General features: G+C 36.0%; 3 protein-coding genes across 3 annotated transcripts; all 3 read left to right on the top strand.

Moving 5' to 3' along the window:
• The first annotated feature begins 7046 nt into the window (after positions 1-7046).
• On the top strand, positions 7047-8517 carry LOC140148571 (allatostatin-A receptor-like). Its single transcript, XM_072170572.1, has one exon. The coding sequence runs from the start codon at positions 7054-7056 to the stop codon at positions 8092-8094; it is 1041 nt and encodes a 346-aa protein (XP_072026673.1). The 5' UTR covers positions 7047-7053; the 3' UTR covers positions 8095-8517.
• A 5867-nt stretch (positions 8518-14384) lies between these two features.
• LOC140147271 (allatostatin-A receptor-like) lies at positions 14385-15425 on the top strand. Its single transcript, XM_072169050.1, has one exon. The coding sequence runs from the start codon at positions 14385-14387 to the stop codon at positions 15423-15425; it is 1041 nt and encodes a 346-aa protein (XP_072025151.1).
• Positions 15426-20029: 4604 nt separating this feature from the next.
• Positions 20030-21136, top strand: LOC140147270 (allatostatin-A receptor-like). The gene has a single exon (XM_072169049.1). It carries the CDS (start codon positions 20030-20032, stop codon positions 21134-21136), a length of 1107 nt encoding a protein of 368 aa, XP_072025150.1.
• Positions 21137-26225: the final 5089 nt, after the last annotated feature.

Genomic DNA, 26225 nt, shown 5'->3' with positions numbered 1-26225 from the left:
AATTATCTTTATTGTGATATTCTCCTTACATGAAGGCAGATTTCTAATATTTTTATTTTTTATTACTATTGTCAGTCAGGGAGGATCATCTCGTCATGACGGTAGGTGTCTTTAAGTGAAGTTGAAGCAAACACATAACGTTATCGCAATATTCGGCAACGTTCGCGAATTAACGTTTTAAAAGTTGTGTGTGTACATTAAGAGTTCAAAAACGCTGTATGTTCGGCACAAGATTCTATGAACCCGATTCACAAACGTTCCAACAACATAAAATTGTTAAATACTGATGGAAATTAACAAAGAATGGAATATATTCACTGAATTGTTACATCTTTCCGCTGACACAATGTTAAATATTTGAATCCCGGATTTGAACATTATTACTTTATATCAACGACCACGTGCTAATATTATTTTTGGGACATAATGTACATGGCCTAAGAGTTGCAACAAATGATATCGGAAAAGGACGTCACTCGATCATTTTTTGTAAAACCTGCGGTACAAAATGAATTGCTCGTAACACGGATTGACCAAACAATTTACCTGTTTGTAACATGCCGTGCGCCAATAATTCATCTGCTCCACCCACCCACATAAATTGTTCATTCATAAATGAACGCTGCTTTGATGGACAGATGTCACGGCGCAAATTACTACCTTCTTCAAATTTTGTCGAAAATACAACCATTTTTATGTAGGTTGTTTTCTATAACGTTCTTCGTTTCCAAACAGTGATGGAGTACCTTACAAGCATCTAACATCCGACGAGTGTTTTATGTTTGCATAAAGAACTGCAATGTTTTAAAAGGCCGTGTTAAATATAGAAGATTCTTTCGCAGGGGCAACAAGGCGACACATACATCAGTGACTGTTTGGAATAAACTTTGATAGCATCCGTGGCGGCAACATGGCATGAATATTGTTGATAGTTTTATGCAGTCAATGGTAAGGAATATGGAGATAATTATATGATTAATATCTACCACAACATAAACGATTTTGCTAATATAATATTATTTTGTTGTATACCAGTTTTGAATCAAATCAAAATACAATGATTTATTACAAGCTATTAGAGCTACACACTCTGTATATATTTGTTTGGAAGTAGCTGGAAACAATGGGTATCATTCTTGATTAAAAAAACATTGTCTGACTCACATATCTTGTCATGTTTGATTATGACTTGTCCTAAGTGGACAACTTTTGCAGGGTGACCAAAATTTTACGAGCTTTGCTCTGTTTGGCCTCCCACCACATGACTTCGTTTTTCTTGTATTTATTTATGTTTTTGCTTTAGTGGATAAATAAATAAATAAATAAATAAATAAATAAATAAATAAATAAATGAATAAATAAATAAATAAATAAATAAATAAATAAATAAATAAATAAATAAATAAATAAATAAATAAATAAATAAATAAATTTGATAATTTGACAGGTTTTGACAGGTTGAATGTATAGTATGCGGTAGTGATTTTTGTACGGCAAAAGTTAATATAGATTTAGGCATAGATACGATTTTTTTTTTTATCCTCATAGGGACAGTTAACATTTCATTTTAAAAGTTTCATCTTTAATATTGTCCACATCTACCTTATGTTTAAAATGTGCATATTATTAATTGAACTTGTATAACTGAGTATTATTGACTAATACCATCATCTGAAAATATATTTAAATATGGTGCAATGGACGTGTTCGTTATACAGGATGTCCCTGAAAGAACTGTATCGTCGGAAACTGAATAATTGTCTGGGTATTTTAACTCCACAACTAAAAATAACTAAATAACCGGTGTGGTTGAGGAATAAATCAGCTATTACATACTTTTTAAATTTTGTCAATTGACCCCGCCGTTTGTGAAATATAGGAATTTTACGAAAGTATTCAAACCTTTCCAAGGATTCAAATAGCAATTGATGATCTGTATTTAGAATGCTGATCACTGTGCATCATTAGCGCATAAGGCGTCTATTGTCATTAATAGATATTTGACTCGAGGAACGGGCTGAAAATGAGGCAGTTTCATAAAATTCTTTTATTTCAAAAATGAAGCAGTCAATTGTCAAAATTTATATATTCCTCAACCATATCAACTATTTAGTTATGTTTGGAATATGCGTTAAAATACCCAAAAAGTTCAGTTTCCGACGATAAAGTTCTTTCAAGGACACACTGTACGCTTCCGAAGTAGTTGTATTCTAAACGTAAAATAAAACGTAAAATAGGCATGATAGGCATGTACACAGGGTGTCGTCTGTGAAAAATAAACAACTTCATCATAGTTAATGCCTCGATCAAAATGATGATATCGTATTTGCTACTGGCTGTGATAAGTATAACTTAGACAGATTTTCTCTTCAACCAATCTATCCGTTAACGTTAGCATTGGGTTAGATCTTATACTTCCATCATTGTTTTTGACAATGTGGTTATTACCCATATAAATGCAGCTTGTAGCTAAACAAATAGTGTGTAATTTCATTAGGCGATTGCAATGCTTCATTAAATAAATCTGAAGAGCATGTATGCAATATAATTTAATTTAATGAATATGCACATATGTGACCCGTTCTGACAAAACCAAGAACAAGTTGCATTTTTGACATTTCATGATTTGAATCAGAATCTAAGCATGGGACAATAAGCTTATACAATAAAATTATATACATAGCATCAATACTTTTCAAGATATGGATAATTTTGTAAATGATACCTTGATATTTTTGCCGAACTGCTATTCTGAGAGATTGGCTAATTAGTTTCCTGCTTTACACAGGATTGAATAGGGATTATCATAGTTCAATTGTCAATTATTGATTAAATATAACCTCTTTTTAAGTACTTTCAAGCATTTGAAAGTCCACTCAGTCCCAAGGTCAAATACCATGAAATTAAGAATTCCAAAATTTTATTCATGTCATCTTTAAAGGCCTATAACACAAAAACATGCCTAGCGACATGTTCCGGGTTTTGTTGGAGCTGGTCACATATAGTCAGCGATATCTTCATGTTAGCTTATAGAAAAAAAAGAATTTTAATTTGCCGAGGCCAGTGCAGCGGTCATGCAAACAATTTACTTTTGCTTTACTGTTCAATCGTTTTGCCTTGTCACAATGAAGGGTACCAAATAATACCAACAATAATACAATACACAATTTCTAAGATTTTTTTACTGAATACAAAATATTATTTATAATAACAATTAACTAAAATACCTTTCATGTAGACTGTTATTACTTTCTTTTAAATGAAGACCGTAGAAATGTTAAAATGTATTTTGAAATAACATTTCGCTAAGATAAAATGAATATTATAATAGTTAATTGTTGAACTTTGATCAATAAATATAAAATGAAGTGTAAATTTATTACATGCTTTAAAATTTTCAGATCGCAGCATGTTTCATAAGATTATTAATTATATGTATATGTTTGTTGCATATTGCATAAAACAATATCGAAAAACTAATGTCCTACCTGTAACAAACGATTTGTCTGTAACATGTTTAGGTATTCGAGAAATGGATTCAGTAAAATAAAAACATCAAGCTGAGCTGACTAAGTCGGCTCCGCGAGTGACCGCGACGAATTTGTTTAAAGGGAGGGGGGAAGGGGCCAAGAAGGGTTAAGACAACTTTTAAGGGGAGGGGTTTAACGAAAATGGGATGAAAATACAATAAAGACATTTTAAGATATTTAAAAATATCAAGGCGGCCAGCAATCCACTAAAGTTAAAAGAAACGCTTTTGGCGGGAATTAATGTAAGTTACACAGCTAAAGTTGTGAGAGTAATGAGATACTAGTACTACAATATCTTAGTTTATTTTAGTTATTATTTTATATGCTTTATACAGAATATCTACAAGTACATTTTGCTTCATATTATCTGAAATTAAGTCCAGTACATAGCACATTTGACGACACAGGTAGCAATATAATTAAATATAAATTTTACTATCGTTACACTATAGATAAAAGCTTTTAGAGTTTGGTCAAGCACAAGCATATCTTATCTACGCTGGCTACAGAATTATATACCAATTATGCTATTGTTACGCTTCAGATAAAAGCTTTTTCGTTCCTTCTTTAGAGAAAAAAATACAAAATTATAAACATATTTATAACATCTGCATAGCTGCCATATGCAGTCTTCAACCATCCTACCTTCTGATAAATGTAAATTATGCAAAAATGTAAAGCAGCATTGCGTACTTCATTTACAAACAGTGATAGAGCACCAGTCCAGACAAGTACCCAGTACCCAACATCTGGAGAGTTTTTATGTTGGTATAAAGGACTGCAAATAAATGTGAAAACTCTTTCGCATGGGCTGCATATACCTTATTGTTTTAACCCAGAACTACTGAAACCCGTGGCTGGAATAAACTGTAATAGCACCTTTCCTTTCGTAGCAGCTTTGCATGAATATGATCTAGTTTTTTGCAGGTAATGTTAAGGGCATGGAAAGATATATTCAAATGATTACATTAACGTTTTGCTTTAGAATGTTGTATACAGTATTAGTTTGATGATTTATTAGATTCACACACTCTACTATAAATATTTCTGCAGTCGTCATGAACTATGGATATGATTCTTCTTCAAAACTGTGTGTGGCGATGTATTAGATAATTTTGTAGATCCACCGTTAAAGCCATATTATAACATTTGCTGAGGAAGACGCCCTCACTGAATTTTTAAAATTCCTTTTTTTACACGATTAAATTGTACTTTATTAAACCAATATACCCTGCAAAAATCAAGACTCTAGGTGCTGTAGTTTTGTCAAAATCCGAGATTTTGAATAAAACGCCGGATCCGGCGCTTTATTATTACGATGGAATTATTAGTCGAACGCATACACGATGTTCATACCACACAGTACGTACACGGCGTGCGGTGATATACACAACAAAGGGTCGTACCACAACATGACCGAAGGATTGGTACGTATTGGCGACATGTGCGCTGGTAGTAAATTCCAATTTTCTTTGCTTTGCCGTTGTTGTTCGGCTCAAAAATAAAAGGGGATGTATCTGACAGTAAAAGCTAACATTTTATGGCAAAGAAATGCTAATCTATTTTGTTTGAAAATGTTATAATATGGCTTTAACAGGTTTTTTGTAACACTGAACTCTTGTAATAAAATACATCCTGCATAGATTGTTTGTTCAATATTAAAGCTTTTTTTGTTGATTATTTGCAATGTATGCATATGGCGACCAAATATTGCTTTCGAATAGAGTAGAAGAGTAATTAACATTTTCATCTTATTGTCCAAATGTCACATTAAAATATATTTTCAGATGATGCCCATTTCAAACACATGTGACATGTGTTTGAAATGGGCATCATCTGAAAATATATTTTAATATGGTTTATGTAGCATGTCCCGTATACACCTCCGTAGTACATTCTAAACAATAAGAAGTAATATTAAGGCATGCACACAGACTGTCATCTGTGATAAGCAAGCAGCTATATACTATAAAAAGTATTAATGTCTCTTGATCAAAATCTGCTATATCAAGCAGTAGTTAGTTATGATGTATTACCACACTAACTTTTGTAGCTAAACAAAAGGTAATTTCATTAGGCGATTGCAATGCTTCATTAAAAAAATCTGAAGAGCATACAACTTAATTAAACGAATATGCACATTTCATATAGCCAGTGACATCTATATGCTAGCTTCATTTGACGAGTCTTTCACAGTTCAGAGGTCATGCAAAACAATTGTTTTCTGTCTTGTTTTACTACTCAATCATTTTGCTTTGTCACAATGAAGGATACCGAATAATATCAACAATGATCTTACACAACTTCTTTACATGGACTCAATACAAAATATAATTAAAAATAACAATTGACAAAAAATAAATACCTTTCATGTAGGCTGTTTTTACTTTCTTTTAACTGACGACCGTTATTATTTGGTCTGTCAGTTAATTGCATGTTAAAATGTTTTCTGAAATAACATGTCACAAAGGTACCATACAAAAGTTGTTGAACTTTCCTCATTGAATTTAAAATAAAATAAAGTATTCATTTATTGCATGCTTTCAAATGTTTCAAATCACTACATGTTTCACAAGATTCCCTAGTTACTTGTATTTAGTGTGTATTTGTTTTTGCATGTTGCTTGAAACATATCGCAAATGTCCACTGGCTACGCCACTGGCTCGACCTATACTGTATATAAATGATTGTTATGTGTCACTATGTAATATTGAGTAATTAAATCGGAACAGTCAAAGAACTATACTCAGTTGTATTACTTATTTTCTTGTTTTTTCAGTGCCCAGTTACGCCAGCCAGACCAAAATCAGATTTACCATCACTACCACCGCCAACAACAGTGATCAATTTCTCGTTTCAAATCTCCTACCTGATATATCTAGAAAGCAAGATAACTACATAGACGCTAGTAGCAACGACGATTCCATACATCAATATATATTCAGAAAAATTTACCAATTGATCACTCAAATCACTTGAGAAGGATACGGACTATTAATTAATGCGAACCCTAGCTGTGTCAATCAATAATTAATCAAGTTGTATTGTCTTAATTATAACCATATTCAGAAAGTTAATATATCTCAATTCATTATTGATAAGCCTAATAACAATTCCATTATTGGTAGTTTAATGAAAGTTTAATGAAGTTTAATGAAAATCAGCTCTGGCAATCGCTATCCAATCAGCACAAAGATCCTTGCAAATTACCACAAATGGAAAATGACTACAACATTGTGATATATTCTTTCAATAGCTTTGCCTAAGCACCTCTTTGTCTTTTTTCTTTCGGTTGAATTCATGTTAGGGTGGTCATTAGATACGTTGAAATTTATATATTTAGATACGGCACCGTACTAGTGACCGTATTCATGAGATAGACCACAGCGATCACAATGACACTCTCCACAACGTTATATCCGTTCTGACACCACACGGACATATTCTTTCTATTTTCTATTTCTATACACATACTCAGTAAAGTTGCCGAAGCAATATCACGCTGAGAAATTTCACTGACAACATGTCTATTCTTGAACCAACCACTGCTAACATGGAAGACATTAACTCATCTTCAGCAGTCGACATTGGTCGCTTAGTCCTGATCATAGCCAGTTTCGTCATCGGATTTCTTGGAGTCATCGGTAATGGCATCGTAGTTCTGGTTTGTATACGCTATCCCTTACGTGGTGTAACAAACATCCTCGTTTGCAACCAATCATTGATTGACTTACTCAGTAGCATTGTGTTTGTACTACGATATGGAGTATTTTCCAATGTCCCATTACCGGATAATAGACTAAGTGCAGAGTTCGTCTGTAAAGTTTGGATATCGGAATATCCACTCTGGGCACTTGCTGTAGCCTCTACAGGAAACCTGGTCTATATTACCATTGAAAGATACATTGCTGTCTTTTATCCAATAGCTTATCGCCAAAAGTTTACATCATTTAAAGCAAAATTAGTTGCTCTTCTGCCGTGGATTGTAGGCATGTTGCATGAGCTACCATGGGCTATGGCCCATGAGATTCGACAAGATGGCTGCTCTCATCAATGGTGGACTGATCAAATTGGCTTTATAATTGGGGTTATCGTCCCAATTAACCACTACGTTTTACCTTTACTAATAATGGGTTTTGTGTATACTCGAATATTAATCAAACTTAAAAGCAGTGGACCAGTTACTTCAGGTAGTTCAAAAGGAAACAAACGATCTGTCACCAATCGCGCTTCTCGGAATGTCATCAAGACAATGTTCATGGTATCTCTGACATACCTGATTTGTTGGGGACCTAATGAAATACTGTACTTCTACAGTAACATGGGTGGATACGTTGATTGGAATGGAATCCTTTATTATTACACAGTTGTGTCTGCACTTTGTAATATGTGTGTTAATCCTTTCATTTACACGTTAAACTACCAGGATTTCCGCGTGAAGTTGGGCAAGATGATGGCGATGTTCTGTCCAGAGGCATGCTTGTGTTGCCCATGTTATAAAGATTTTATGAATAGTAGATACTCGACTGATAATTCCGTGTCGAACATATCCTCGCGTGTATAGAGTATGGATAACGGTTATACGTGTAAAAACATGTCAAGCAAACGTCATGATAGAGTTATCTTCCCGGTTATCTTTAAAAAGTCGAAATGCTCAGTTTATCCACGGACGTAAAGAGACCCTTGATTTTCTAGCCAGACTCGGTAATATTATTTGGAAGGATGGCACGTATTATTCCTGATGCTTGCCGTGGCTCCTGCACAAAAACACGCTACATTCTTTCATCTCATAAGAAGGTTCAACTTTGCAAATTGAAGGCAGTTTCGTCAAGAGGCGAAGTCTGCATCTGGTTCTATTCAAGCGGCAAAACGACAGTGTGGTACAGAGCATTATGATTTTGCTCAAAACGATACGACAACCTTTTAATTACTTGACTACCCAGCAAACACAAAACGTTTTCGATATCATTCGCAAAAGGTTATAAAAGGTTGTCAGAAAACGTTTAAATGTCAGGTTATATAAAGGGTATATTAAGGGTATAAAACGTTTTCATAACATTACAAATCATTTTTTGATAATCTACTGCTCATCAAACAAAAAAATGTTTTAGAGAAAACGTTTAAATGTCGGGTTATATAAAGAGTATAAAACGTTTTAATAACATTCCAAAAACATTTTTGAAAACTTGATACAAAACATTCTAAATAAAATGTTATTTTGGGGTTGAAAAAATATTTTGCGAAAAATGTCTGCCCAAAATATTTGCAATAACGTTTTAAAAAGGTTTTCATGACCTTTATATAACCCGACATTTAAATGTTATTAAAACGTTAAAAAAAAACATTTTAAGAACATTTCTGTGTTTGCTGAGTGCAAATATTTTAACATAATGTTATTTAAGTGTTGACAAAATATTTGGCAAAAAATGTTTGCAAAAAATAGTTTACAATAACATTTTTTAAAACATTTTAAAAATATTGTTGTAGTGTATTTTCATACAAAACGTTTTAAAACGTTTTCATGACCTTTATATAACCCGACATTTTAATGTTATTAAAACGTTTTTATGTAAACCAAAAGCCAAAATATAACTTATTAAAAACGTTTTTAAAACGTTTTTGTGTTTGCTGGGTACATATTACTTACTAGTTAAAAACCTGATAAATTATGCTCGTAAGTTATGTGTACCTCTAGTATCTAGACCAGTGCTCTTACAGAGCTATAAAGAAAGCCAATGGCATTGAAGCATCATAGTGTTATCGGTCCACGGTTCCAAATCACATATTCCCGCCCGCTTCTCTAGCAACACGAATTAACACACTGATCATTAAGGGGGGGGGGGACCCTATTGGTTTATGATATGGATTGTCTCCTAACTTGTATACAATTTCAAATATCGTTCCCTTTATGCATCTATCTGAGAAAACCAGAACATTTTCAGCGTAATTGTGAATAAGTAGCAGTGCACAATTAGCAAGCCAGTACGTTTTCTGGGCGAACTGGTATCTGAGTCTTCTTCGGAAATACACCGATTTGGAGCACCACATTTCAGGATGGTAATGAGAAAAATATGATCTATTATATGATACCAAAAACTTATCAACAGTGAGAATAATCAGGGGGATGATTTCTAGTATTCTAGTGAATACATTATTAAGGGCATGCTCTTAATTAATTGAATGGATAAATTACGAGCAAACCACTAACCTTGAGTACTAAGTAACACCTAGACAAACTAATAAGTTGTCATCCGGATATGCTCACGGGCGAAGATCAATTGAATACATGAATACAAAAGCCACCTAAGTCCATGCGAAGTTATTTTGAAAGAAAAACCTGTGTATCATTTTAATTCCTTCTGTTAGATTTACCTGGTCAATATGGTAAGTTTTACGTGCAAATGAGTGGATTAACCTGTATTAGGTATGACGATTAGCATTTCAGGGACTTCGTGGGGTTCATTTTAAATTTTGGACTTAGGTGGTTTTTTGAATCATATACAAAGACAACAATGTTAGAATGAGATTACCACTAGTAAGATAATACAAAATAAAGCACACAGGTATGTATAATGTTGATAAGCATTCTGCCATGTAATATAAACCACACACTTTCCTTTATTAAACCCGTTTTTTGTTCAAAAGTCATTCTCCAGCAATGAATGTGTTACAAGTGGACTTTTATACATACTGGATTTCAATCAATGTGTTACAAGACTCAAATCATGGAATTGGGTGATTCTTTCATACATGCTATTTTTCACATGCCCAATAGACGCAGAGGATGAATTTGAGTTGTTCTTTCATGCATATAACAGGCCTATGTATAGCAACAATTTCCCATGCTTAACTCAATTTGGCCAAAGTATGGACTTAGGTGGCTTTTGTATTCATATATTCAATTCTATCAACAGCAACAAAAAAATGGCGCGAAATGACCCAAGTTCATGATTATTTTAAAACTAGATATACAGCGTCAAAACAACAATCAGGACATGGTAATTATTGTTTTTCATTCGGTCGAGAAAAATGATTTTAAAGTAAAAAAAGTTGTGTAACTCAGAATTTTGTTGATTCAACATGGATCAACTCCAGTGAGCTCATTAACATGATTAAGGCGAGGTTTTGGGGAAATTTGTGAGCGGAATGTATGTGGGTAGTTGTTGTCCCTGATCATCTGTTTTTACAGTGTCCTTTGATTAATTGTCAAGTGTTTTACCCAAAAAGTTGAGCTCAGTGCTTTTTTAAAGCCAGGTTATTATTGGTAAAATTAGTTGTGGTATAAGTAAAAAATCGCCTATAACTACTTTCACTCATTAGATTGTAACTGCTTGGATCTACAGTTAATATACCGTATACCATCATCTGAAATTAAAAGATGCTACGCTTGCAAAGCACAGTGTACCGAATGTTCTTATTTTGTTATAATTAATCTTCTGTTTGTTTGTATAATTTGTATTTTATAAACGGCATATTTGTGTGAAAATTGAGGGCGCTATAGCCAAATTATATGAGACTATGAAATAGCTCATTCATTCCATGAACAAAAGTTTTTAGGAAATTTCCCTGTTTTTTGTTATTCATTTTTTGATGTTTTAAAACTGTCTACACCAATATGCAAATAAAGTTTGAAATATATAGCGCCATCAGTTTTCACATTAAATTCACATAGCGAAGAATGGTCATATCAATTTGTAAGCGCTCTTTTTAAAAGTCATAGTTCATTTAAGTTACATCGGTGTGACAAAACAGGCGAAAATAGTAACTTTTTGCACAAGATTTGCAATTTAAAGAGAATTGACCATTGCTCATTCTAGTGATTCTAGTATATGGACAATATAAGTGTGCTTTTTCATTTAATGACATAAAATTTGAAAAATATTGTAAGGAACACGTGAGGTTTTGACTTTTAAAACATACATTTTGGTCAAAAAATGTGTTTGGATAGGTATATAGTTTTCAACAGATTTTCCACATTCGCCTTGATATAACATTGAATTGTGTTATCTGTTCGGGGGGGACGCCACTGATATGAAGGCGTGACGAGGTATAGGAAGGTATGATGAGGAATGTGCAGGCAACAATAAATGGTCAGGCATAGCAAGAAATAATCAGTAATAGCAAGGAATGGTCAGGCATAGCAAGAAATGGTCAGGCATAACAAAAAAAATCGAATGTACATCAAGGAATGGTCAGACAGAAAGGAATGGTCAGGCATAGCCGCATATCAAGATATGTTCAGTTACATCAAGGAATGGTCGGGCATGGCAAATTATATTGGTTAATTTTTCGCATGACAAAATACGCGTGGATTAATCAATGGGTATTACACTATATTCGTCTCATAAATAGCACTGTTACCATCGCTGATAACGAAAGAAAGAAAGTGAAGCTTTCCCTTGGCAACCATGGCCAAAAACAACACGGTTTCGACTTTTGTTTTTATTGTGCACTTTCTTTATTTCATATGATCAATACTCATTTAATGTTCGTTCTTCACTGTTGTTTGTATGAATATTAGTATATAGATGGGTCATTAAAAAAATCTCACATTTGTCGGGAAATTGGCTCAGTGTCGTAAATCTCGAGCCAACAGTTCCAAACAACAAATGTTTTGAGAAAAAAGTTGGCAAATTTGTAATAAATTTGATCAAAAAATCTTGGCTTAGAGTATCAAAATAAATAAAATGGGTTCATTATATAAATATACGAGCTCTCACTCTCAGAGGCACGTCCCTACCCAAGCCAAACTAATGGGGAATTAATTGAAAATTTCTTTTTTTTGGTTAAATCGACGTAGTTCAGGAATGGGGAGGTAAATTTTCGATATTCAAAAAGTATGTGAAAGCTGATTATTTAGTAAAGCACAGTCACAAGCTCCATGTGCAAAGACGCAATGGTTCTTTCTCAAGATGCAAGCTAACGACTATCATATCCGTTGAACACGTATAAGGAACAAAATCTGGCTTCTTTAGACTAAATCAATTACGGAGATATTCATCATTTTCTACCCCGGTATCCAAAGATTTATCGTCTGAATATCAAATCGTGCATAGCACATCCACATGTATCGATCGCGATCCCGGGTATTCATTTCAGTGTCTCTGCTGTATAATGTAGGCTAATTATTAACCGGACGATGTCGGTGTGCATCGAATACTACCGCAATCAAATAATATGCGATATTAAATATACTTTTTTCGTCAACAAATATTCGTTAGAAGAAGCAAATGACTTGAAACAGATTGAATAACGAATACTTGACGTTGCATCGATCTCGAAGTATGAATCGATAAATTAAATGAATATGCACATTTCATTTAGTAATTTATATTTCGGCTTATTATTATGAAAGGGAAGAGATGTATGAAAATTTCATTTGACGATGATTTCAAAGGGCAGTGGTCATTCAAATAATTTTGTTTTTTCTTATTGTTTTATTTCTGAATCATTTAGCTTTATCATAAACTATTAATATTAACAATGACCGCATAAAGGATATTTAAGATAATGTTTGGACAAAATCATTTAAGTGTTAAGTGTTGATTACCTTTCGTATAAGTTTTAAGGCTAATGGAGGGTTCATTACCAGTAGCGTAGTTAGGGCTTGTGGCGCCTAGGGCTAAGGATACATAATGACGCCCCCGATTAAGGGTCCTGCCTTTGAAATTTCAAGGGTCCTTACCATTTTCAAGGGTCCGACTCCGGACCCTTGCCTTTGAAAATTCTAGTTTTCAAGGGTCCGACTATTATGAAGTATTAAATGTTGGTGTAGACTATAGAAACAATAACTAGCAATACCTCCTGCTTGAGAGAGAATTAGCTACGGCGATCACGGTATGTAAATTAGTTGTAGAAAATTGAAAACCCGGGTTGAAAACTTCAAGATGGGAAACTAAAATGAAAGTGTACACAGGGAGCTGGACGTATTATGTTAACCAGATTTTCCAGTGGAACAACAAAACTAGGATTTTCTGCTATTTGCTTGGTTCAATTTTTACGGGTCATGTCGACCCGTACCGTAGGAAATTTGCGGGTCCGCGCCTACTTTCACGGGTATTTGACGCAAGGATGCGCCTTATTTCAAACGCTGATGGGGTCTACCACTAATTAATTTTGGTTATAATGAAGTTGAATATCGGTCTTAAATTGATCTTTCAAATGATTTGTGCTGAAATGCGCGAAATTTTGACTTTCATCGCTTGGAGGGGCACAGAATCGATGCTAATAGGGGGCTCCCAGGGCATGTGCCCCCACCTGCCCCACCCCCTCGCTATGCCACTGAGCATGACCTAGCGGTGTTTTCGTTCAAATGTTGAGACAAAAATAGCTTACACGGAAGAGGAATGGTATGGGTTCTATAAAGGGTATTCAAAGTATCAATCGTTATCGGTTTTCTGATATTTACTGAAATTATTGCTTTTCATTTGGCCTAGTAAATTAATTTTAAATTGAAAAGGTGTAGCTCACAATATTTTGCTCAATTCAACAACGACCATTCTTTATATTAAGAGACTGCATGAGCCTTGTATAACAATAGCCAGCGAGTGACTAGCGGGTAATATAAAGTGTTATTACATACTTCAAATTTCGTACGTTTCTTAAGATCTCCAATATTTAACTGTAACTTGCTGAACTGATTTTTGTCCTATTGCTTTGCAAATCCGAAGCTATTAAATGGGCAAAACTGGTAAACAGGCTATTTGTAAAATAGCTTTGACAAATTTGACGTCTTCATTCTGCTGAATTCTTATAATGACGTGTCATTAACGTAGAGAGCTGAACATAGTGATTTAGAAACTGCATCGTACTGAGGTTTGAGAGACCACAAAAGCAGATCCGTACGCTGTAGACATGTCTATTTTTCAACCTACCACTGGTGATCTGGAAGACACCAATTCATCTTCAGCAGTCGATATTGGTCGCTTAGTCCTGATCATAGCCAGTTTCGTCATCGGATTTCTTGGAGTCATCGGCAATGGCATCGTAATCCTGGTTTGTATACGCTATCCTTTACGTGGTGTAACAAACATTCTTGTTTGCAACCAATCACTAATTGACTTACTTAGTAGCATTGTGTTTGTATTCCGATTTGGAGTATTTTCCAATTTCCCATTACCGGATAATAGACTAAGTGCTGAGTTCGTCTGTAAAGTTTGGATATCGGAATATCCACTCTGGGCACTTGCTGTAGCCTCTACAGGAAACCTGGTCTATATTACCATTGAAAGATACATTGCTGTCTTTCATCCGATAGCTTATCGCCAAAGGTTTACATCATTTAAAGCAAAATTAGTAGCTCTTCTGCCGTGGATTGTAGGCATGTTGCATGAGCTGCCATGGGCTATGGCGCACAAGGTTCGACAAGATAGCTGCTCTCATCAATGGTGGACTGATCAAATTGGCTTTATAATTGGCGTTATTGTCCCAATTAACCATTACGTTTTACCCTTACTAATAATGTGCTTTGTGTATACTCGAATCATATTTAAACTTCGAAGCAGTGGACCAGTTATTTCAGGCAGTTCAAAAGAAGGCAAGCAATCTCTTAGCAGTCGCGCTTCTCGGAATGTCATCAAGACCATGTTCATTGTATCTCTGACATACCTGATTTGTTGGGGACCTAATGAAATACTGTACTTTAACGGTAACATGGGTGGATACATTGACTATAACGGAGTCTTTACGTACTACACAATAGTGTCTGCACTATTTAATATGTGTGTTAATCCTTTCATTTACACGTTAAACTACCAGGATTTCCGCCAGAAATTGGGCAAGATGATGGCGATGTTCTGTCCAGAGGCGCGCTTGTGTTGCACATGTTACAGAGATTTTATGAATCACAGGTATTCGGCTGATACTCCTGTGCCTAATATATCCTCGCGTGTATAGACGAATGGAAATGGAAAGTAACGGACACGATAAAGTTATGCCTAGAAGCAGAAATCTTTCGATTATTCTTGACTGTTTGGCCAGATGTCTCCCGTATATTGTTGTGGAACTTTCACCATTTTCCCGCACAAAGGACTCATTGCCTGTTTTAACTTTCAGCTATCTTACACAGTACTATATATAGTAAAAAGGCAAAAGCGCAGTCGAAATACATTTTTAACATATTGTGATGACAACAACGATATTTCCCCCACATTGTTTCTTCCGTGGTCCAGGTACGCGCTGGTCATGTAGAAGTGTCAAGGTCTCCGCCCCCCCCCGACAACCAATGGGTCAACAGTCTTGTTGTAAGACCGTTGATCAGCCAATCAGCGTGATTATTTATTGCTTGGAGGTTTACGCTTGTGTACGCGATACGCACAGCCCAGACCATGGAAGAAATAACAAATTCAACTTTAGTATTGTAAAGTTATTTTTGTTCAATTGAAATAACTCCTATCGTTACACGAAAGACATTGTAATGAACTGGAACACTTTCTGAATGTTGTTAGTTCTTCATTCTAATATTTTCTTTCAAAATTCAAGGATGCTTTAATATGTTGCTCGACTCTATTCTTTCAGGATTGTTATAAACCGACATGTGATTGAATCGATAAAAAGCAAGTGTCAAACAATTTATACACGTTATACATTTAAAATGTGATATAGATTTGACCATTTGATCCATGCATATTTGACCTTTTTGATGTTATTTTTAAGTCGTGTCTTTATTTTTGCGGGTTGTTTCATATAACTGCAACCTGTTTTTCATTTTAATGATTACAATGTTGACATCTTAGTAGTGTAAGACTGCATTGTTAATCGAATTCTTTGACGTAAATAGTACAGTGCATCAAGATTTCAAACCATGATAGTCTTGCCATTCTCACAATACCTCAGTCTTATGAACATTAAACCTCTGGAATTCAAATATTGTAAGATTTTATCTTAAGCACAGGACAAGAGAAATAGAGGATTCTTAACCTAATTATGTGCATAAATGTATTCACCATCTGTTTATGTTATTTACACAACATTTTCAATTCTATACCTTCCATACTATTATGCACAGATTTTACATATTTTTAACATTTATTTTCCTTTCTGTATCAATTGTTCAACGTTTTCTGCTTTTTTGTGGTAATTTGTATTCTATAAACGGCATACTTGTGTGAAAATTGAGGGCGCTATAGCCAAATAATATGAGACTACTTGCTTCATTCATGATCAAAAGTTTTTAGGAAATTTCCCTGCTCTTTGTTATTCAATTTTCTGATGTTTAAAACATGCAAATAAGGTTTGAGATAAATAGTGCTATCAATTTTTACATTCAGTTAATAATGACTCAAGTTCTACATGCATCAAACAACCGTGGGTCATGCATAGCGAACAATGGTCAGGAATAGGAAGGCGTGACGAGGCATAGCAAAGTATGATGAGAAATGTTCAGGTGGCAATAAATGTTCGGCCATACCAAGAAATGTTCAGTCATAGCAAGGAATGGTCAGGCATAGCATGGAATGGTCAGGCATAGCATGGAATGGTCAGGCATAGCAAGAAATGGTCGGGCATAGCAAGGAATGGTCAGTCATAGCAAGGAATGGTCAGGCATAGCATGGAATGGTCGGGCATAGCAAGGAATGGTCAGGCATAGCATGGAATGGTCGGGCATAGCAAGGAATGGTCAGGCATAGCATGGAATGGTCGGGCATAGCAAGGAATGGTCGGGCATAGGAAGGAATGGCCAGGCATAGCAAGGAATGGTCAGGAATAGGAAGGCGTGACGAGGCATAGCAAAGTATGATGAGAAATGTTCAGGTGGCAATAAATGTTCGGCATGGAATGGTCAGGCATAGCATGGAATGGTCAGGCATAGCAAGAAATGGTCAGGTATAGCAAGGAATGGCTAAGCATAGCAAGGAATGGTCAGGTATACATACATACAAACGACGCTTAATATAGCGCATTTCCAAAATTGAGCAATGCGCTTTACATGCAACAAAAATTAATAAACAGAAGCTATACTGACCACAGCAATGCAGAAAAGGGAAACATATGAAATGAAAACAACTTAATACAGATAGGTTTTTAAACTGGCTTTAAAGGCACTAACAGTGGGCGATGAGCGGATGGTTATAGGAAGGTCATTCCACCATTTGGGACCACAAACACTGAAAGCGCCATCGCTGAACCTCCTGTTGTATTTCGGAGTCGCGAGACGGTTAACATCCAGAGCTGAGCGGAGACCTTGTCTTAATGGTTTGTGAATTGTGATGCTATTTGTGAGATAGTCAGGAGCCAGGTTGTGAACAGTCTTGAAAACATACAGGAGAACTTTGAAAATGATGCGTTTGTTAACGGGCAACCAGTGAAGTGTGTCTAATAAGATTGAAGCTGAGTGGCGACGAGGGAGTTGGAAAATTATGCGAGCTGCTTTGTTTTGCAGACGTTGAAGGCGTGTGATGTCACCAGCCTTGCATCCAGCGAGCAGTGCATTGGCGTAGTCCAATTTGGACAAGAAATGGTCAGGTATAGCAAGGAATGGTCAGGTATAGCAAGACACGACAAGGCATATCAAGTTATATTGCTTAATTTTTCGGATGAGAAAATACTCTTGGATTGGTCATGCGTATTACACTAAATTCGTCTCATAGCAATGTTACCATCGCTGATAAAAAAGGGAAAAAAGGAAGGTCTCCCTTGGCAACCAGAGTTAACAGTGGACAAAAACAACACTTTTACGGCTTTTGTTTTTATTGTACACGGTCTTTATTTATAAGATCAGTACTCAAATCGCCTTGCTAAAACAATGACAAATGTTCATCCTTCAGATGTGATATCCCATTGTTTGTATGAAAATTAGTATAGACAGGTCATTAAAAGAATCTCACATATTTGGGGGAAATTGACCCATTGTCATGAATCTTTAGCCAAAATTTCCAAAACACAAACGTTTTGAGAAAAGAAGTGGCAACTTTGTGTTAAATTTGGTCTTAAATCTGGGCTTTGGGTATTAAAATGGGATCATTTTGGCGAAAATTAAAATAGATATACGGGCCTCAATTGAAAACACTCGGAGGCACGTCCCTACCCCAACCAAACTTATGGGGAATATTGAAATTTCCTTTTTTTGGTTAAATGTAGTTCAGGAAAAAGTATGTGGAAGGTGATTATTCAGTTAATTTGGGACGAATTAAAAACTCGACTAGGACTAGTTGAGAATTTTGAAATCGATGTCGAATACTTTGTCTTTTAACAAGTGTTCGTTATTTTATCGGTTTCAAGTAATTTGTATCTACTAACGAATGTTGACGGATGTCGAATATACTTTTTTTCGTGAACAAACATTCGTTACAAGAAGGTAATGACTTGAAACAGATTGAATAACGAATACTTGACGTTGCAGCGACTATGCGACGTCGAGTATGAATCGACAGTCAGACTCAACTTGTATGCATTACCGAGGTGAGATCCGCTTCTTTTCGATAAATCATTGGTCCAATTAATGCGTCATTAAACAAATCAGAAAAGCATAATCAAAAAAGATTTAATTAAATGAATCTGCACATTTCATACAGTAATTTATATTTCGGCTTATAATGAAAGCGAAGAGATGTATGAAAATTCTTTTTTACTAATCAATCATTTTGCTTTGTCACAAACTAATCATATTAACAATTATCGTACACAACGTCTAAAGGTTTTAAATAGACTGAATAGAAGATATTGTTAAAAATTGCCGATCATTAAGCTGTTAAATATGTATTACTTTATGCCTTTCATATAAGCTTTTACGGTGGATGGAAAGAATCATGATCTGGCAGTATTTGTACTCAAATAGAGACAAATAACGCTTACACCCAAGAGGAATGGTACAAAATATTATTTTCAAGTCTTGATATAAGGGGTGTCATTTCCGCTCCATGTGCTCGTGAGGGTAAAACGCCCAACACTCTCGTCTTATAGATCATTGACATTAACTAAAGAACCGTAAGATGTAAATAATAAAAAGGCGATTATTTGCTTCCTTGACTCATGTTCGTCCTATAAGTTCAATGTATTATTATTATTAAGAAGAGTACATCAGTTTGGCTAAAACTGGGAAAATATGGCTCCCGCTATTCCACTTGCCATTTAATTACTTTCTGCAAAATGAAGACCTTTGGTCTCTCAGTTCATCGACTTTTAATTCAGGAATATCTTTAAAGCAAGATTTCCACAAGAGTTGTTTATTAACTATCCTTAGTTAATTTAATATAAAGTGTATTTTTGTTACGTACTTAAAACATTTCGTTTGTTCTTAAGATCTCCAATATTTAACTATTAATTAACTTGCTGAGCTGACGACTTTTGTTCTTATTGCTTTGCAAACCCGTAGCTAATGGGCAAAAATGATAAACAGGCTATATACATGTGGTGATATTTGTTAGATAGCTTTGAATAATTTGACGTCTTCATTCTGTTGAATTCATATAAGGAGGTGTCATCAACGGAAAGAGTATAACATTTGATTCTAGTGATTAGATACTGCACCGTACTGAGATAGTCAGGTTTAAGCGACTACAATGGCACTCTCCACTACATTATATCCTTTCTTTATTACCACAAAGGCATATGCTTACACTGAAGACGTGTCTATTCTTCAACCAACCACTGTTGATCTGGAAGACACCACTTCATCTTCGGCAGTCGATATTGGTCGCTTAGTCCTGATCATAGCCAGTTTCGTCATCGGATTTCTTGGAGTCATCGGTAATGGCATCGTAATCCTGGTTTGTATACGATATCCCTTACGTGGTGTAACAAACATCCTCGTTTGCAACCAATCACTAATTGACTTACTTAGTAGCATTGTGTTTGTACTCCGATATGGAGTATTTTCCAATGTCCCATTACCGGATGATAAACTAAGTGCTGAATTCGTCTGTAAAGTTTGGATATCAGAATATCCACTTTGGGCACTTGCTGTAGCCTCTACAGTGAACCTTATCTACCTTACCATTGAACGATACATTGCTGTCTTTCATCCGATAGCTTATCGCCATAAGTTTACACCATCTAAAGCAAAATTAGTAGCTCTGCTGCCGTGGATTGTAGGCATGTTGCATGAGCTGCCATGGGCTATGGCGCACAAGGTTCGACAAGATGGCTGCTCTCATCAATGGTGGACTGATCAAATTGGCTTTATAATTGGTGTTATCGCTCCAATCAACCACTACGTTTTACCTTTACTAATAATGTGCTTTGTGTATACCCGAATCGTATTCAAACTTCGAAGCAGTGGACCAGTAACTTCAGGCAGTTCAAAAGAAAGCAACCAATCTCTCACCAATCGCGCTTCTCGGAATGTCATCAAGACAATGTTCATGGTATCTCTGACATACCTGTTTTGTTGGGGACCTAATGAAATACTGTACTTTTACGGTAACATGGGTGGATACTATGACTATAACGGAGTCTTTGCGTACTACACAGCGGTGTCTGCACTATTTAATATGTGTGTTAACCCTTTCATTTACACGTTAAACTACCAGGATTTCCGTGAGAAATTGAGCAAGATGATGGCGATGTTCTGTCCAGAGGCGCGCTTCTGTTGCCCGTGTTACAGAGACTTTATGAATCACAGGTATTCGGCTGATACTCCTGTGCCAACCATATCCTCGCGTGTATAAATGAATGAAATATAAGATACAATAAGGTTACGCCTACAAGCAGATTATCCTTGACTTTTTGGTCACATGGCTCCGTATATGGTTGTGGAATTTTCACAATTTTCCCGCACATAGGACTCGTTATCTTCTTACATCTTAAGCTAGTAAAATGGAAAAAGCACAATCGAGATACATTTTGCACATATTGTGAGCGATATGATGGGTTCGAACCCAACACCTCAAGAGGTCCGTGCCGTTACATCAAGAAGCTCTATTTAACCTGTGTACATTTTGATCACGACAAGATACGTACCACGCGTGATATGATCGGGATTAATCTGATAATATGTTGTACTCACAAGTTGAAGAGGGATTTTAGTGTATAAACTGGTTTGGAGCTCAGCCCAAAGGAACCTCGAAAATAATCTGCGTTAAAAAGTGTTATTTAATCACGTTTTAAAAGATAATAAACATGATAAATGATTGGTAAAAAAATCGGTATAAACGTACATTTTTAGTCAACCCTTTCAACTGCGAAAGATAAATACGATACTAAACTGTTCAAATAAAGAAAGTCCGCAGTCATGTAACTCGTCCTACTTCAAAACCTGACTTTGTTATGGCAATTTGATTGATACGGTCGTGTGCAGGATCTTATTAGCTCTAATTTGATACCAAATTTACTACCAAACACTCAACAGTAACAAGGATTGATACCAGTTTATGGCATTTGGTGCATTTTCAAAAGTTGCAAATCAAAACGATACACGCGGTCGAAATTGCTTAGCGTGGCAATGTGGTCAAGCTTGTTTGCCCACGATGAACCCATGTCGACTATCCGAAGTGCGCGCTTTATTCAATTGTTAATTTAAAACGCATGGATTGTTACAGTGCTTTACTGATGAATACTAGGGCACGATGCGATCGATATGACCAAGCGGTTGTTTCGGGCTATGTTAATGGTCGTACTCTGCCATTCACCTACAGATCCGCGTGCTCCGTTTTTAATTTGCAACTTTTGAAAATGCACCAAATTTCATATACAGGTATCAATCTCTGTGAATCTAGAGTTTTGGGTACCAAATTTGGTATCAAATTGGAGCTAACAAGATTCTGCACACGACTTTATCAATCAAATTGTCATAACAAAATCAGGTTTTGATGTAGAACGGGTTACATGACTGCGGACTTTCTTTATTTGAGCAGTTTATTTGCTAACGACTAAGAGAGGCAGAGTGGTGTAGTAGGGCTTCAACTCACAGTTAACTAGCTTGTGGCCACGGGTTCGAGCCCCAACGGTAGCACCCTGTTAAGCATTTGGACAAGGTGCTTACTATTTCACATCCATCGCCTTTTCATCAAATATTACATTCATTGGTACCGGCGAAGGTTGGCAGAGAAAACATCGTTCTGCGTGAAAGTGATACAATTTAATAGCTGATGCAGAGGCTTAGCCGCACTTTTGGAGAGGGTTGGTAAGGGGAGTGTCAAGGAGTGATGTGTGATTCTTTATTTACCAGATTTTGATCTGAACTGTGATTCATTAAAGTAAAATAATGTTTATCGTGAATGAAAACATTTACACGTCATGTGCCAATTTTAGTAAGATGAATATTCATGAGAAGATTGTATTGGAAGGGTGTGAGTTGGATGGAGAACTCGCATCTCACCTCTCTAGGTAATTTTTCGTTTCGTTAGGATAACCATGATAACTGTGTGTATTGAATGGGAACAAATCAAATCAAAATTGTTAGGATTTGGAGTTGGCCAAATCGTTGGCGAGTACAGGGAGTAATAGCTCTTTCTCAGACTGTTTCCAATAATATCCCCATATTGTACGTACTTATTTATCCAGGTGATGATTGGATATAGTCACAATTTAGAAATTATTCATAAGTATTAATGTCACAAGTATAGTAATCGTTGTTGTTGTTAGTGTTTCATAACAATTTCTTTCGGATATAAATCTTATTCAGCTGCATTTATGTTCATTATGGTATTATAATGGCGTAATCCGTTCTTTCAAAATCAACAAGTTGTGATTGTTGTAGTACTTATCAAGCACAGAAAAGGAGGGTTCATTAATTAAGAAAACTTGCCTTTTGGCATAATTTTCATATTCAATTCCGTGTGATCGGTCCTTTATTTTTCAAAAACCCATAATGAACGCCTGTCAAATCCTGTTATATCTTTGAAAGTCTCCAAGGTATAAAAACACAACCGTCTCTACAGATATATTATAAGCTTGGAAAGTAAAATTTTGAGTTCGTTTTTTATACGGGTCACATATCTGGACATATCTGGTCATATAATATAGGTAGTATTTTTATTACCTCTGGGTCCTATTTCATAAAACTTTAAGATCATCTTAAGTCAGACTTAAGATGAATTAATTCATCTTAAGTCTTGAACGCCTCTTAACTTTAAGATTAATCTTATCTTCTATATTATAAAACAACTTAAGATGAATATCCTTCTTAAGTTGCCTCTAAACTTAAGAGGGGGTCAGGGGCCTCTTAACTTGTGGGGATTCATCTTAAGTCTCAGAGGTCAAATTTTCGCGGGAAATTGTTAATCAAAACAAATGCACTACTATATAGGAAGGTTGGATTTTATTGTCAAATATGGCAATGTTTTGGGCGAATCAGCTGCAAATTCTTTTAAATACACGAAAGGAGAGAGTATAAGAGACTGGATTCACCCACTGGATAAATGGAATGGCCCAGAAAAATCGCTCTGTTGAATCCCTAAGTGCTTCAATATTATCATCATGCATCACATTGAGTGGTTGACCAGGACCGCGACACTCCGGAGGACAGCAGAGGACAGAAAAATGTGACTCTCCTGCTAGTCTCCTACACAACCAGTTAATTATGTTTTTGTTCATACCGCATACAGTCTGGCCCGCGCCCGAGACTAGCAGGAGAGTCACATTTTCTGTCCTCACATAGGCCGTCTGCACGTTAATAAGCCAAATCGCTATTGTAACTTCCGGTTTTTTTAGGACACTTTGCCCTTTGACCTTTCTGGAAAATTCGGGTTTTGTGCGTACAAAATATAATTTAAAACTTGTTACTAGAATAAAAACAAACTTAAAAAACATTATTATTAAATGAATTAATTATTTAAATATTTTTAATGATAACATTATGACAATAATAAATAAATTATTAATAATTACAGCAATTTTCCCGATAGGTCAAAGGACAAAGTGTCCTAAAACTGCAAAAACTGTCCCACAATGCATTGCAAACTTCCAATGCCGATTGGGCTTATTGTACGGAGTGTCGCTTCTAGATATTAATTCTACCTTTATTTTCTCTGCTTGCACCAGCTTGCACTCACGTACGGTACAGCAGACTTGGAATTTCTTGTGGTTTCACTTGAACCTGACAGTCATGCAGTCGACAGTCTACAGCTGTTATCAACAGGAAAGGTACTATTATTAAACTTGGTTATTAAACTAAATTATAAATGGCAAGTAAGCTTAAATCAGTTAAGCTTAATTGTACCTTATGTGGTTAAGCTTAATTTCAGTTGGGGTTTAAAAGTTTATTACACTGTTAGTGTTTTGCAAAGACCTTTAGCACTCTGGTGGACCGATCGCGTTTGCATAAAAACAAGTTACACCTGCTTCATGCCAGCGTGCGTGCGCGGGGGTCACACGATGGTTGTGATTCAATTGAGAATCACAACCCGCTTGCTCAACATGCTCAAGAAACACTAGCACCGGGCACTAGCAGTACTAGTCCGAATAATCAGACCCAGAACAAAATATTAATTTCTGACATGATCCTGTTCTGGGTCTGAACTGTTTCCATATGAAATCTTGATGGCAAATTGGACAATAGAAGCACATGGTTCTAACGTTCTACGTGACAGCTTTTTTAATCCCTATTCATGTTACGTGAATCACGCTATTGTGGACCATCCTTCTGATACTTGAGTGTTTGGACAAGCGAAACGGTCTTTTGTCTACCTCTCTGTTTGTAAACAAACCAGGAGGTCGAAATCGTCCTCCTCGCCGAATATGAAAGTCAGCGTAATAGTACGGCACTATAGCAGTACCAGTAGCAACGAATTTGCTCACAGATGGATTGCCCTCGCATTCGTGCGTTAGAGAATATGCCCGAACAACAACCCGCGTGACCCAACTTCATCATGTTTTATACTATGGTACATCACTGAGCGATAGGCTAGCGATTGGTTTTTAGCCAATGATAGAGCGTGCTTTTGCGTTGGGAAAGTGCTCTGTGCCTTTATTGGTCAAATACCAATCGCTCGTCGATCATCGATGAAGTATAAATTCAGTTGTAAACAGCACCAAACATGCAAATCAGGGCAATGTGAAAGGTCTTTGCAAATAAATATGTAAAAGAGCTTAGAACAATTTAATGCCAAGGCCTATTCACTACTTGCAGTTGCACTCAAACTGACATCACATGAAAGGAATAATTACATAACTTTACACACAATGTTATATGACTGGTCGCTTCTCATTCATGTGTGTTGCCAGTTCGAAGCTCTCCTTGCACATTGTGGATGCACAGTGCTGAAATTTTGGTTGGCCAAGCGAAGTGTTGTGATTGATAAAGCATGATTCCAGCGGGTCTCCCCGTCAGTGAGAACCACCGTCAGTCTGAATTTTTAGGGTTAGGAACCCTGAAACAGAGCCATGTACTGATGTAGCTCTGTAACAAACCCTCACCCTAAAAATTCGGACTGAGTGACGGTGGTTCAGACTGACGGTGTTTCAGACTGACAGGGTGTACCCATTCCAGCGCATGCGTGCAGGACCTTTATTGTGCAATTTGTTACATATTTGTAAAAAAAAAACACAGCTGAAGTGTTTTTGACCATGTGAAAATACAATGTGTACGGTACATTGCTGTAAATAATCTTTGCTGAGAGTGTACTTCCACGATGTGTGGAACTCGCAACTCGTAGACCCCACAATGCGAACATAGCAGAATTAACATGGCATAAATCATTTGGTAATTATATGTGTTGTCGTATGCGACTTGTCAACATTGCAAAAATACACTCAAAGGTTTACAGCAAAATACCGTGCACTGCACTATGATCTAAATTAGGCAATATGTCTCCAGAC

This window comes from Amphiura filiformis, chromosome 3 (assembly GCF_039555335.1).
Source record: "Amphiura filiformis chromosome 3, Afil_fr2py, whole genome shotgun sequence".
In the NCBI taxonomy this organism is placed as follows: Eukaryota; Metazoa; Echinodermata; class Ophiuroidea; order Amphilepidida; family Amphiuridae; genus Amphiura; species Amphiura filiformis.
This window is presented reverse-complemented; position numbering and strand designations above follow the sequence as displayed.

Coding starts and splice junctions, on each gene's coding strand:
- LOC140148571 (XM_072170572.1), top strand. CDS start 7,054: ATGTCTATTCTTGAACCAACCACTGCTAACATGGAAGACATTAACTCA.
- LOC140147271 (XM_072169050.1), top strand. CDS start 14,385: ATGTCTATTTTTCAACCTACCACTGGTGATCTGGAAGACACCAATTCA.
- LOC140147270 (XM_072169049.1), top strand. CDS start 20,030: ATGGCACTCTCCACTACATTATATCCTTTCTTTATTACCACAAAGGCA.